At 38.2% G+C, this 15,130-nt stretch overlaps 1 protein-coding gene across 6 annotated transcripts in view; it reads right to left on the bottom strand.

Annotated features, from left to right (window-relative positions):
• Positions 1-14,848, bottom strand: part of LOC122671235 (probable plastidic glucose transporter 2) — a 39,325-nt gene extending 24,477 nt beyond the window's left edge. For 5 of the 6 annotated variants that reach the window (XM_043868351.1, XM_043868354.1, XM_043868350.1 and 2 more), the window contains exons 1-12: positions 14,723-14,848; positions 14,145-14,256; positions 13,969-14,036; positions 13,747-13,879; positions 12,560-12,659; positions 12,347-12,459; positions 12,138-12,231; positions 10,740-10,893; positions 10,495-10,638; positions 10,330-10,403; positions 9,766-9,854; positions 5,165-5,279 (exon numbers count right to left, since the gene is read on the bottom strand). In XM_043868351.1, coding sequence (XP_043724286.1) covers positions 5,165-5,279; positions 9,766-9,854; positions 10,330-10,403; positions 10,495-10,638; positions 10,740-10,893; positions 12,138-12,231; positions 12,347-12,459; positions 12,560-12,659; positions 13,747-13,879; positions 13,969-14,036; positions 14,145-14,256; positions 14,723-14,819 — 1,293 coding nt within the window. In that variant the 5' untranslated portion in view covers positions 14,820-14,848. The remainder of the gene's footprint in view (positions 1-5,164; positions 5,280-9,765; positions 9,855-10,329; positions 10,404-10,494; positions 10,639-10,739; positions 10,894-12,137; positions 12,232-12,346; positions 12,460-12,559; positions 12,660-13,746; positions 13,880-13,968; positions 14,037-14,144; positions 14,257-14,722) is intronic. The other variant, XM_043868356.1, reaches the window with a different exon arrangement.
• Positions 14,849-15,130: the final 282 nt, after the last annotated feature.

Genomic DNA, 15,130 nt, shown 5'->3' with positions numbered 1-15,130 from the left:
CACGCCCGCACCCATGTTGCCGACCATAACCAGCTCTCAACTCAATTGAACCATATCCATACTCTCAGAAGATACAAAAAACTTCAAAAACAATGACTCAAGTCCATCTTAAGTCTCAAGCAAGTGGAGCCCATCCCATTAATCAACAACAATTGCAGTCAACAATTTTGGATAAACTTCACAATGACACCTGTACCAATTCCGAAGGAATTAGACCATGAACCTTATATGGATGGAAAGATCTAGAAGTCTACTTTCCAACAAAAAAAAACGGTGCATGATTTTCTATTTTTTACAAGGAGTTATGACCGCTTTGATAAAGTATGTCAGGGCTGACTATGTATACGAGATTTAATCTTATAAGTCTCTTTGGAACTCTTCTCCAAGTGCTTGGTGATGTGGCAGCACTTCTCCCAAGTATTCTCTTGGTACATTCTCTTCGCATGCATTTCCCAAGTGTCTACAAAACTAGAAGCATCTTTTCTAGAAAAAACTGTTTTCTTGTTTTACAAACTTATGCTTTCAACCCTTATATTATAAGGGCATAAGTGTCTTTTTATATGTTTTGTAATGCCTATATAAGGCCTTCAAATTCTCTTGTAATGGATAGTGAAGTTGAATTTTGATAAATGAAGATCATTGTTGCTCCATTGAGTGCGCACTTGAACCATGATGAGTTCTCCGTGAAACCAAGATAAATTTCACTTCAATCAAGCTTCATTGAAGCTTTCCTTGCAGCCTTGAAGAGTTACAGCAATCAATCTAGAAGTATTGATGCATCTACCTTCTTTGACAACCTAGAAAAGTTGATTCATTGGTGTTGTTATCCTTCTTCTCTCTCCATCTCTTTATTTCTTCAATTTATGTTATTTCATCATCATTCCAGATTTTTGTCCTAAACTACAATCTCTACTTCACGAGCCATTATCACCTTCTTTCTTTTAGAATCTGTAAAAGCTTAAAGAACCAAAGTTGTAATTCTTTCTGTTATCTTGAATCTCCAACTTGAATCACCTCAAATCGAGTTGTGTTAAAAGTTATGTATATTTTACCGAGCTTACGCAAATCTGCCTTCTACTCGGGTTCATTAACCTAGTTGAGTGCGGCACCCATCTCTCTCCCGATCCGTTGGTTTTAGTAGCCTATCAAGAGGCCTACATTAGTCCATCCTTTATTTATAACCAAAAATACAAACTAAAGAAAGAGGTAAGACTCTGAATAGGAATCCTACTTAAGAGTACACAACACTACTTACACAATAAATAGGAAACATAAGGAGGGAACCAAACAGCCATATCACGTTAGGGACGAACCCCCTAACCATGACGACAACAACTCACGCATTACCGTATGGACAATAATAACCTTGCGGTACACTTAACAACTTAACACTCCCCCTGAAGTTGGAGCATATAAATCACCCATGCCCCTATTGGAACAATCTTTCTGGAAGGAAAGATCACCATGTATAAACAGTATGGTTGGGCTTGCCACACAAGGAACATTGTCTGGGGAAACGGGCAGGTTGTTGTCCATCTATACAATGACCACGTCCTCCCCATGAGCCCCAGCCTCTCCCAAAGAAGTTGGAACCACAGCCATTGCAAGCCACACAAAGAACATTGTCTGGGGAAACGGGCAGGTTGTTGTCCATCTATACAATGACCACGTCCTCCATGAGCCCCAGCTTCTCCTAGAGAAGTTGGAACCACAGCCATTGCCATCCATAAATGCAGACCCTTCCTTGGGAGAGAGGGTGTGAAGTCAGTTCTGGAAGAAATGACCATGCGCTGAAGAAAGGTGAATGTCTCATTTAGAGAAGGCACTTTCTCTCATGAAGTAGTTGGCTCTTAACAGACTGGCAATCAAGATGAAAACCGGCCATAAATTTGGCAACATGGAATTCAGCCCTCTGAATCTTGAACTGCTCCAGAACAATAGTAAAAGGTTGATGCATATTAAGTACTTCAATGATGGTTCGGATGTGAGAAACTGCATGTTCTCCTTAACATAAATATAAGTCCTAATGGCCTGAGCCCATAACAAATAATTACAAACTCCATTGAGTTTGGTATTGGTCATCTGGGCATTGATAGTGTCGGGGGTAGATTTGGGATCAACCATTATTCACAAACAGAACCAATACCAATACCAGGACCTGATCTGATATAATGTAATAAGTGGAGAAACAGTCCCCCACAAGGCAGCACTTGATCTGAGAAGATCACACCAAACAGCAGTACACACACACACACACAAAAAAAAAGAAACCCCTTGAAAATCAACCCAGAAATTGGATGAAATATAATAACAGCAAAGGCTGGAGTCAAATGACCTCCAGGTTAGGATCGAAGGATCCTCAATAACAAGGGAACAATTCCCAAAAATCTCAGACTGATCTGCGGAACAGATCTATAAATACTGTAGTAACCGATGTGATGTAAACCAGCCCAAAAACAGAGTATCATGGTCTGGAATGGAGAAAAGAAATTACCACAATTCAGGAGCTCTGATTGGCTCCAAAACTAGATTGAGTGGGCTATTATAGAAGGGTAATAATTCTCCAAAATATCAAAGATATCTGGTGTGCTAATTAAAATTAATTTCAGATTCAACCAATCTGAAAATAAAACTTCAAAACAGATATCACAAGGAGTATTGAGAATTGCAATTCCAGAAGATAGCCATAAATTCGAGTGTACCTTTGGGAAGGGTGAAACAACATTTTAAAACTGAGATGGCCTGATAAGGAGTAGTTTGAATTCTTCATAGCCATTAAAATAAATAAAATCCAGAATCTGCCGCAAGCTTTGTAGACACAAGAAACTGTCTTCAGTAGATTAATCACTTCATGACAATCAAAAGATGGATACTAAAGACCTAAGTCTGTCATCATATCACCATTAACTAGGGCCTGAATAGATATTAGGCATCATAGGATGCTGCAATCCACGAACAAGAACCTTTCTACACTATCAAAACCAGAATCGAGAATATAGACTGATTATTGATAAAGCTCTGATACCATGATACAGAACATAAACCAATAACCAGTCAATAATAAGAGTTGAAGAAGATGGGGAGAATTACTGAATTACGAGAAACTCAGCTTGAGAGCTATCGTAGTCAGTCTGTCCTTTATATAACCAGAAATACAAACTAAAGAAAGAGGTGGTGATGCAGGTTCATCATAGAAATTGGCTTATTTCTTTAAAAATAGGCCTAGGGTTGGGTTATATATATGTTGGGCCTTTGATCCCAAGGGTTTTCTATGTAATAGGCCACTTTAATAAGCCTAAACTAGGGGTATATAGGTTGCATACGGGATTAGCCCAATACTTAGTTTATTTTTATGTTTTTTAATTGAACCGGTTCAAATTGGTTGCATCTAATTGGTTCAATTTAAGTGATCATGTGGCTTGGTTCAATGGTCATGTGACAACTTAAGTGGTCATGTGATGTAAGTTGGGCTGGATTAGGACTCTATAAGTCCAGCCATGTTTTGAGTCTATTTCCTTTAGTATTCTAATTTCCTAGTCAGTTTAAGTTACCTAATAGGTTAGGGATAGGGTAAGGCCATTCCTTTTTAGTGTCTAAGTCTATTTTTGAGTCTTCTATGTAAGTTTGTAAGGGAGGCCAGCATTGAATACGAATTTGATTAATAAAAATTAGCTTTATGCTTGCTGCCATTGCTGTTGCTCTTTGTGAGTGTATATCCTTGTGGATCTCAAAGTGGATAGGGTGGGTGGACTCCTACGACTCCTGGCGTCTGTCCAGTACCGGGAGGTTCTTCTTCTTCTTCAATCGAGCTTCTTCAAGCTGCTGCTGCTGCCTTTGAAGGAGATCAAACCAGTAAGTAATTTTAGTTTCCTGCATATATCTTTCCCCTCCATCCATCAAACCGTAACCTCCATTAAACCTGCAACTCCTACCTTAACTAGGACTCCCTCATAACTTCAGATCTGTCCATCAGTTTCAAACCAAACTTCCAGCATACAACCCCCACACTTCTCCCTACACTCGATCCTAAACCCAGCTCATAACTCCCACCCTATCCCCTCCATTCCTTCACTCCATTAAAGCCCAAAACCTGCAACACAATTCTGTCCAGAATTGTAGAATTTTAAAACCTTCCCAAATCCTATTATTTATATACCATAAAAGCACCCTAGACCTGCCTATTAAAGCCATATAAGACCCATTCCCAAATTCCCATCCTAAACCCTAGAATTAACCAAAAACCTAGTGCTGTCCATTCGAACCAGCAACCCCTTTTGCTATTGATCCTATTATCTGGCTCCTAGTAGGTCTCCTACCTATCTAGGACTACATAGGTGGACTCTTAAGTAGGAATCCTACTTAGAGTACACAACACTACTTACACAATAAAACGGAAACTAAAGAAAGGAACCAAGCAGCTATATAACTACAACTCACACATTACCGCAGGAACAATAATACCCCTACGCAATTAACAACTTAACAATCAGGAATTTACAAGAAACCACTTTATGAGACAACCGGCAAACTCAAGCACCGCAGCAACAGGAAAAGCATTATAACTGAAAAAAAAAAACCCCAACACAATGATTTGGTTCAGCTCCAAAATCAAAGACCAACACATTCCTTGGCTCTGAATGCTTAAACAAGATGCACTACAAAACAACAAGATCCAACCCCTCAAATGTAAAGGCATTGACAACAAAAGTACCAATGATACCACAAGCAATGAAACACCAAGAACAAGACCTCCCATCAACTGACATTGACCATTGAAGCACCAGAAATACTGAAAGCAACAAAATGGTTAGAACTCTCCAACCGATATTTTAAACCTTCCATTTAATGGGAAACATGATGAGAAAAATCAAATATGTTTCTTCTCAATATGCTAGCCTGTATGGGTCAATTGACAGTGAATCCAGTCCATGAACGCAGAGAGTAACATTTGTACTATGTCCAAACTTATAATAAATCTCAACACCAATTCCATGACGTTCATCAATTCGGGATAGCAGAAGACTAAACATTGAAGCTAAATTCCAAGATCAGAAGGATTTATTAGTGTCCTTCAGTTTTCCCTCATTTTGGACCAATTCCCAGAATTGATCAATAAGAGAGGAGATCTTTTAAGCAAAAAATGAAGCAAGAAGAAGAATCTTACCCAATGTACAGATAGACAGACAGCCATAGCCTTTGCTCGAATTCTGCTGGGAAAAATTTCAGGTAGGAGGAGACCTGGGACTGGACCAGCACCCAATGCAAAAGTCAAGACAAACCTGCACAAATAAGTTCTTAACAAGTTACCTTACTGAACATTTCCACTCACAAATAGTTCTACAAACAATTATTGGAGGAAGATAGCCAAATCACTCTTGGACAAACTGCTTTCATGCTACTTTCTAGTTTTTACATCATCTTACCCAGAGTTTGTTGATTCAGATATACTAATGGTTTTTGTGAGACATAAGGATTCTATTCATCTATGCCTCATTCTCTAAAACTTTTACACCCGAAGTAGTGATCATATTAATGGCTTTGGTGTGTGAAAGAAAGAAACTCATAGCTTGATTTCCAGATTTTGATGTTTGAGATAAACCCTATCATGTTCTTCCACATATGTTCAGTTACTCAAACTTATGCTACAGACTAGATATTGATTTTCAGCTTCACTATGATGTATGAGACAGTCTCTGATGTTCTCCCTGACATGTTGAGTCCTTAAATTTCTACTATGGTCAAGATCACACGTTTTGAGAAGAGAAAAAGATAATGGCTGATATTTCGCAACTCCTCAAGACAATTATTGCTTGGGGTCCACATAAAAATTACCTAAGGCATAGGGCCTGTGAAATTGAAGAGCATCCAAAATAATAGAACTTAACTATGTCAGTTGCAGTGTTCAGTTATACTTTTTATTTGGGTCACTGTTCAGTTATGCTTCAGGACACAGTAATTGGGTCTATGTTTGGAAGTAACTAGCAAGGTATAGTCAAGTTCTTGTCTATTCCTTCTCTCTTTTTTTTGGTCAAAAGTTTCTTTCTTTGACAAGTTTATTTTGGGTCATGTTTGGTTCACTTTAGAAGTATTTTGCTATAATTAAGGAACTAGTTTCACTTTATGAACCAAAGTAAGTTACTGGGGCAAAAGAATTGGATGTCCCAGGGTCTAGGCAGACAGGAAATGCTTTGCCACATTTTTAGATGATGGGATCCAATTATTTGCTGCTGCTAGTACAGAGCTGGTTCCACCAAGAGTGTAGTGTAAAGTTTTCCAGTGGTAATGTGACACTTGGAGTTCATGTAATAAGGTAATTGGGGGGGGGGGGGCAGAAAGGAGAAGAGAGAAGCTTGGAAGAAATCAGAGTTGCAGGGGAAAAGAGAAGAAACCGTGGAGAATAGATGGAGTAGGAGGGGGGGGAGGAGGAGTGCACATGCACACAAACTCAACTTCGATCCATTCTTCATTATCCTAATTTCATCCTAATACAAGCTATTTAAAAGAAGAAATCCAACTAACAAAGGAAATCTATCAAACTTGGAAACAAAACTTAACAAGGAAACAATCTCCTAAGATTCCTAACCAACTGGGTTCGGGTTGGCCCAAGGTAGTGCACTAATTGGGTCGGTCCGGTCCAAGATTCTCCTGCATCAATTCTCTAGGAGTTCAGAAAAACTCGTCGAGTTTTGTAGAACGATAGAATCAAAATTGTGTGATCGACGCCAACTATCAGTCCATGTTCAACTTGGATAAATTCCACGAACCAAAATTCTTGATTGAAATAACCATGGGAAAGCAAGTAATCAAATGGATCAACTAAGCGATCAACCATCACGATTTCTTGATGTTCATCAGCCAACGGCCTGGATTGAAATCTGATCATGGAATTTCAATTCTTTGATCGGACCGTTGATTTCATTGTGATCTTCAACTGCTTGGGTCGAAATCTGATCATGGAACTTTAACTCAGCCTTCAACAATTCATGGTTTGCTTGAAGGGCTCTTATGGCTTTGTCATTTTGTTGAAGTAGCCTGGCCCACTGTTCAGGACTCATTGGGGTTGTGGTTTTAAAGAGAAGAAAAGAAGTGTGGTGTAACGATGGGTGGGGACTGGGGAGGGAAAATTTTGGGAGAAATAAGAAAGGACCAAAATAATGGCAACTTGAGAGAGAGTAGCACAATCGTGAATAATGGAAAACAAAGAAAACAATGTTAATGGGATAAAGTACTATGGCTGATGATTCCCTTTCTTCTATTTCTGGTAAGGGTAGTGTCGGTGTCCCTTTCTTCTATTTAGGAACTAAATTGTTGCCTAGTTGCCTTATATTGTAATTTTCCTTTTTTACCTTTTACCTCCTGAGGGAGGTGTATGTATTTCCTTTCATATTATTAGTGAAGTAATATAGGTGTGGTGGAGACAATACTCCAACACACAATATTCCTCTGAACTCACTCTCTTCTCTTTCTTTGTGTTCTTCTTCTTCTACTTCTTCTACTTCTTCTCTCTCTTCTCTCTTCTTCTCTCTTCTTCTCTCTTCTTCTTCCTTCTTCCTTTCTCATATTCATCTCCTAAATTCCAACTGTTCATTCTTATGTGAAACTCAAGTTACTCTCCTCCTTTTCCTGCTTATTATTTCTCTGCTGTCTTTGGCTAGAACAATCTAGCACCAAAACTGAGGACTCTTTCAAATTCCTAATCCTTAATTCATTTTGGTACACAATCTCTTCTTTTTCGGTGATTCTACACTAAGAGTTTGGTGAAAGTTGGCAATTTGGTGATTCTTCACCAAAACTTTGGTGAAACATCATGAAGCCCTACTATATCAATATTATGTTGGATTTCAGATTGAAAAAATATAGGAAAGCCATCTTAGAAAGCCTGTCAAGGAATGGTCCAAATCTTTTTCCACTTCGCAATGTATCATCTTTGTTGGCACTCAAATTTTGTGAATGTTTTGTCCATATCGTCACCTATCCATCCAGTAAATTTTAGCCCCCATCCCAATTCCCATCTGGAAACAAAAAATTTTAAAAATTGGTTGAAAATTCCACTTTGCAAATTACAACAGTAAAGGTCCTAAGATGGTGAGCCATACAATGGAGATGGGACCTGAAACTTGACACATGACTAATCAAGGGGGAGGGCATCCCACCCAATGGTCGGTTTGACCACAGGAGTTCAACAGGTAGTTCAAAGAAGGTGTCTTATCAGGAAAATCTTCCTTGACAGGGGAGAGCAAGTAACATTTTCCCTTGTAAAAAACACACTATTAATTTTGGCAAAAAGTTACACTAAGGATACAAAAGCAAGAAAACTATCAAAGCACCCCGACTCAACTCAACCTTATACCAACTAAATGGGGCCAGCTACATGGATCCTCACCCTCCAATCAGCTCTATTCAAAGCCATACTTGTTACAAGGCCTAAGCTATGTATATATTTCCTCACTACTTCTCTTAGTGTCATTTTAGGTCTACCCTTGGCACTTTAGCTCCTTCAATCTGAATCAAATCACTCCTCCATACTAGACCATCTAAAGGCCTCCGTAATACATGGCCCTGAACCTCAAACGACTTGCTCGCATCTTATCATGTATCGGATTTGGAGCCAACCCAAATCAGCTAACTTGTTCATTCCTTATTTCATCCTTCCTAATGTTACCACACATCCATCTCAACATCCTCACCTCAGCTACACTGAGTTTGTCTATATGATGTTTCTTAACTACCCAACATTGCACACCATAAATCATAGCCGGTCGTATGACTATCCTATAAAGTTTTCCTTTAAGCTTTAAAGAAATACATCAATCACACAATACTCCGATGCACCTCTCCACATCATCCATCCTATTTTAATTCTCTATGTAAAATCATCCTCTATTTCACCTTTATTTATGACTGAGCCCAGATACTTAAAATAATCATTTTGTGGAATCTCCCCCTCATCAATTTTCACCACCTCATTGCCTGTCCTATTGTAACTAAAGTTACACACAATATACTCCTTTTTCATTCTCCTTATCTTAAAATCTTTGATTCCAAGGTTGATCTCTATAATTCCAACTTGGTGCAATCCCTGCTTTTGTTTCATACACCAAAACAATATCATTAGCAAAAAGCATACACCAAGGGACCTAATCATGAATGTCTTTGGTTAATTCATCTATGGTAAGTGCAAACAAATAAGGGCTTAAAGCAGATCCTTGATGTGACCCAATTGTAATTCAGAATTCACTACCTTGTCCACAGTTCTTACACTAGTTAGCAAACCATTATACATATCTTTGATTATGTTCACATATTTACTTCAAACATTTCTCTTCTCTAATACTTTCCAAATTAACTCTCAAAGCACCCTAACTACAAATTTAAAATGAGCATCAGCTATACAGAAAAGGTAACCCAGTGATTTCTAAGGTTAGTTGTAGTAACCTAGTAATCTCTGAACTCAACACAGGTAGAAGCACAGATACTATGTCATGCAAAACAAGCCATGGCCAAACTCTGATCTTCTACCAATTACAGCAATTTATTTTTCACAATATTTCGATGAAATTATGGTTTAGTCAGGAAACTGAAACCAAAACTTGACTAAATCTCAGAAATTCTTATGTTAAGATTTCTAAGTAATAAAAGCTAAACAAAGCAGCTGCATGAATTGAAATTTCCTCAGCTTTATCATCATATGAAAAGAACATTTAACAGTGTAAAATCTGACTCATATGGCAGCTTTTTATAGAATCATCTTGAATCATTACTCACAGTAACATCCCACCGACAGAGAGATACAAAGCTCCAGATCCTGGTAAAAAGGAACTCGCTGCAGTAACCTGGAGACCCATCGCTCCTGCCTGAATCAATCAAATGCAAAATTTTGTTAGATTTTTCAGATCCAGACAGCAGGCATAGTCCAAGGGGCATTTCTGGTTGTAGTAAATATTCTGTCAGTAAATGTAAATGGATATGGATCCACCTCTAGTGGTTGACATCATAGGAAAGGTATTTAACCAAAACTATGAAATAGATAAGCATAAATTGGCAGACTGTTGAAATTCGACATGGAGGAACCTTAAAATGTGGTCAACCATATACACTAAGAGAATTTTAAGGGAGGAGAAAAGAAAAAGAAAGAACTAGTCCACATATTACACCCAATCTTGAAGATTTCCTAGAATGAACCATTACATGGTGTCCAACGGTCAACCTCAGCCCAGAGAGATGACTATGCCATTTATAGTCTATAATCCAATTAAATATAATTCCAACTAAAATAGCAAATGCGCGATAGAATTTGTTTGCAAAATGGTTTCTGATGAGAGATTTTACCATGCCCATGAAGCTCCCAAGAAGAAGCACTTTCCTTCCCATTTTGTCCATCAAAGTCATCGCAACAATTGAACCTGCAGACAAGTTGACAGATAAAAAGAGAGTTCCATAATTTCAACACATGCAAGTCAAATACTTGAGCGTTTAGCCCTCCTTAGTCCTTACCAGACAAGTTTGCAACTCCTATACAGATGTTTGCCAGGTCTGATGGTACTCCCGCTCTTTTAAAGACGGTAGAAGAGAAATAGAATACAGCATTAATACCAGACAGCTGTTGGAAAGCAAATAGGGTTGACCCAATAAAAACAACTGCATAAAAGGAAAAGGTAAATGGCAGTGCATATAATACGAAATGAGAATGTATACAAATGACACCACAGGAACAGATAAATGCAACAACATGCAGATACCTCTGAAATGGCGACCACGGAATAACTCTGAATATTTTACATCTTCTACATCATTACTTCTGTCCAACTTTGACAGTTCAGCAATTGCAGATTTGACATGTGATTCTCCTAACAGCTTCTCAAATTCAACTTCAGCTTCTGCACATCTTCCTCGCTGTAACATGCAAATAAGCAACTGTAAGAAGTTACTTCTTCACAAGAATATAATAAGGCACTAGTTTATAGTATTTGTAATGGATGACATAAAGAGGTATATGTTAGGCCTGTTTTGCTTGGAAAACACAAAAGAATGCTACTCGCCTTATACAATGGCGAATGATTAATAACAAATCGTAAAACTGGAATAAAATAATAACTCAACTGAAAGCAATGGCCAGACTGCCCCCCCGGGGGAAAGGTCAAAGTATTTCCAATATTTTAATCAAGTACAAGCAGTCAATTTTGTCCTAACTATCACCAATCACATCCTTTTCCTTTTAGAGCTCTGCACCAAACTACTCCTCATTAGTGATCACTTCTTTATTTATCCTTAACTATTTTTGGCACTTGTCCTACTCAATACACATCTTGAATACACTCATTCTAGGGCCATGTAGTTTCTTGATTGCCTAGCATCCATTAATCATTGCTGAAGACATACCCATCTTCGCCAGTTTTTCCTTAAATTTGATAGATGAGCACTAATCACACAAACTCCAAAAGCAAAAATTCTATTTCACTTAGGTTGTTTTGGGGCATCTCTTAGGATAAAATTCTGACTATTTGCTCATTCCTAACTCACATCTTTGCCGAAAACTGAACTGCAGTTCTGCTTTACTTCAAATTATTTTAAAACTTTTTATTCAAAAGCTTACCATCTTCACTTATCAATGGAAACTGTCACCTAGATGAAGAAAAAATACCAAGCTCACATACAGGGAAATTGTGTCAAAATGTAAGCTAGTACTCTCTTTTTCAGTCTCATGATCTTGTTAAAAACTTAGTCAACCACAATAGATCTCTCTCCTATTCACTTCTAATACCATATAGTTCTTAATATTACGGTGCACCTAAATAATGCCCACCTATATATTTCCTCAGTTTCACTTGACTTGCTTTATAGCCTATATATTACCATATACAAGATAACTACAATACATTGGGAAGAGAAAAACAAAAAAAGGAAAACACAGTTCATTACCCAATCATATGATTTAAGAAATTTAATTCATTTCAAGCTAAAGAGAGTTGGTTCCGAACATTTTTCTAAGCCTATGAAATATTGCAAAGCAAGAGAGAGAGAGAGAGAGATAAGAAGATTGTCCAGGCTCAGTGAATCCATACTGAAGAAAGGTCGAATACAAGAAAGAAAACCAATCGTCTAAAAGGCAAGGAGTAAATAAACTGAAACCAATTAACCTTATAAAGCCAATGGGGACTCTCTGCACAGAACTCCATAGCAAGAGCAAGTATTACAGCAGGAACGGCAGATACCCAGAAACACACCCGCCACCTGAGAATTTGAAGAGTCAGAATCAAATATGGTCTCATATTTTACAAACAGAATGGAAAATATTACACAATAATCATCCAAATCTCAAATTTTGTAGTTTAGTGCAGGCTCCTACCAACCAACAGTTTCTTTGACAGGGATGCCAATGAAGAGGGCAGCCATAAGCCCAAGACATGTTGCAATCTGGATGAAGCTTCCATAAGTACCCCTCACAAAAGATGGTGAAATCTGCTTACGTACATGAGGAAAAATCAGATCAGAATGCAGTAAAAGGACAAACAAATATACCCAGTAATGATGCAGGGAACAATAAAATCATCTCTTATACCTCTGCCACATATAGAGATGCAACAGTTGGGCCCAGACCCATTCCAGTTCCAACTAAGAACCTCCCAAGAAGCATACCCTCCAAATTTTTTGTCATTGCACTGCAAACGCATAGTAAACATCACAGAAAGTAAGCACTTGATTTACTTGTCAAAGCTCTCAAAGATTTTTATCTTTCATTCTTTCACTTCTGAGTAATTTCTTCCATCTCAGCATCTACATAATTTTGTCCTTTTAACTAATCCCTGAGTGACAGCTTGCACAGGAATCTGCCTGTTAAGCATTTAATAACCCTTTAGATCAGCTAATGGAAATAAAAGGTACAAAAAACATAGTTAAAAAAAAAATAGCTGGAATAGTCATATGCACGTGCTGTCGTGGATTATTAAGAATCAGTTTCTCTTGGCACCTAGTTGGTGTTGCCTTGTGTCAAGGCCCCCTCAAACGCCTTGGGTTGCCTAGACACAGTGAAAACCATGTTCTATGCCACTGCATGTTTAAGTAAAAATGGTGATTAACAGGTGGAAGTCCCCCTTTCGCGTTGACAGGATTGTATGCCAATACATGTTTAACTCGAAAATGAACTTTAAGGGTACATCATTCCAAAAAATGACCCAACAAAGCAATGAGATGCATGGTTATACGTATGGGGATTAGACTGGGAAACTAGGCGAAGCCACTGATCAACCCATACAATACTGATCCCCCAAAAAAGCTTCCGCCCAAACTTGGCCAGGATTGGCCAGAGTAGGCTGAATCAACTCAGGACTAGACCAAGATCCACTGATTCAGATCCAATCCTTGGTCATGAGTTTTAATCCTTTAATGAGATAGAAATTGAAACCCAAGAACAATTGGTGGCAACTAAGTCCATGCATTTCATAAACACAGGACCCTAAGGGAACTTCCACCAGAGGCACCAATGAAAACTAGTTACAAGCAAAGATCAGAATAAAGCAGAGCACCAAACATAAACAAGCAAACCAAGGAGTTCGTGCAATAACAGAAAATTCTGAATCGAAAAAAGCTCCGGAGACCAATGGTTTCCCTAGAGAGGCACTGAATTGCAAATGAATTCAATTTGCAATAGAATTTCAAGAGCTAGTTCAGGACACATGTGCTAAAAATTTGAGCTACTTGTGAACATTGGAGAGAAAAAAAAAATCACATTTGATCTATATCACATACCTCACGGCAGCACCAATAATCATTGGTAAAGCACTTAATTGAAAAGCCCTGCGCCGACCAACCCCATCTGCAATCGAACCACTGAATAAAGATCCAACAAGAGCACCAGCCAAGCACGTACTCACCACTAGACCTTCACTTGACAAAGAGACACAACTGTTAAATGGTAATCAAGATTCAAAGAAAAAAAAAGAAAATAATTAACATAGCAAGAAAGAGCACCTTCAGCCAAGCTATTCCCACCAAAACCAAGGTCTAAAGAAATGCTTTCAAGTGGTTCATTGACAACTCTGTATACAACAAAATAAAAAACCACAAATCACAGTGTAATTTAGAAGCTTCTAAACATACCAAATTATGTCAATGCGAAAAGATCTTTGAAAATATGTTGAACGCACCCAAGATGATAACCGAACAAGAATGACGTAATGGTTCCTACAAGTACATGGGGAAAAGAACGCTTCCAAGAAGGATTTGTTGTTTCGAGCCCCATCCCATTCTGCAAAAGAACTAAAAGAATTGAAGAATTTAGACCAAATGTGAAACAAAAATAAAACCATTGTTTCAAACAACTGCTAATACTTTATAGGCTAAAGTTGTGACGAGAGGGCAAGAGAAACTTTAAAAGAAGCACCTAGTGCCAAACCAAAGAAGAAAAACAACTTACCCCAATATTTTTCTCAAGGTTCTTAAAAGTTTAATTCAACATAAATTTCAAAGATGCAATTCAGAGACCAAAATCCAAGGTATGAAAACCATCATGTAAATCGGCAATACCGCAACGTACAAAACAGAGCATCACATCTTAACAGTCTAAGTTTCTAGTTCTTCAATTTTAACCCAATATCTGATTCCCAATTCCACTTATGCAGAGCATCACATAACAGTATGTGTGTGTGTGTGTGTGTGTGTGTATTTTGGGGAGGGGGTTGAAGACGGCAACAATTAATAAGAACAATCTAGAGCCTACAAGTACCTGAATTGTCCCCCCTATCGGGCAGATTAATATAATCTTTCGCCGACATACGTTTGTATGTCGAGGAAGGTTCTATGAATGTTGGACGACCCAGCATGCCAAAGGGACTTGCTTGAAGAACTTAAGGATCAAACTGCAACAACAAAGCAGCTTCTCGTCATTCCAGTGCACAGAAATACTCGTTACATTACACGCTGTTTCCCAACTAAAATACCAGATTTTAAATGTCAGGTGTTCTATTTCTACCATCTACACTGGTATTTTGGAAACGAAATGCACTATTTCAACAAATTCCAACGTACGACGGAAAACAACAGGATCGCTAAATTTAGATACAGTCCTAACGTGACAGTTTTAGTGCTGATGGATTTGATCTCAGATCTACGGAAAGCAAACACAACTTTCAAA

This window comes from Telopea speciosissima, chromosome 8, assembly GCF_018873765.1.
Source record: "Telopea speciosissima isolate NSW1024214 ecotype Mountain lineage chromosome 8, Tspe_v1, whole genome shotgun sequence".
Classification (NCBI taxonomy): domain Eukaryota; kingdom Viridiplantae; phylum Streptophyta; class Magnoliopsida; order Proteales; family Proteaceae; genus Telopea; species Telopea speciosissima.
The sequence above is the reverse complement of the archived record's forward strand: the minus strand, read 5'-3'. Positions and strand labels throughout refer to the sequence as shown.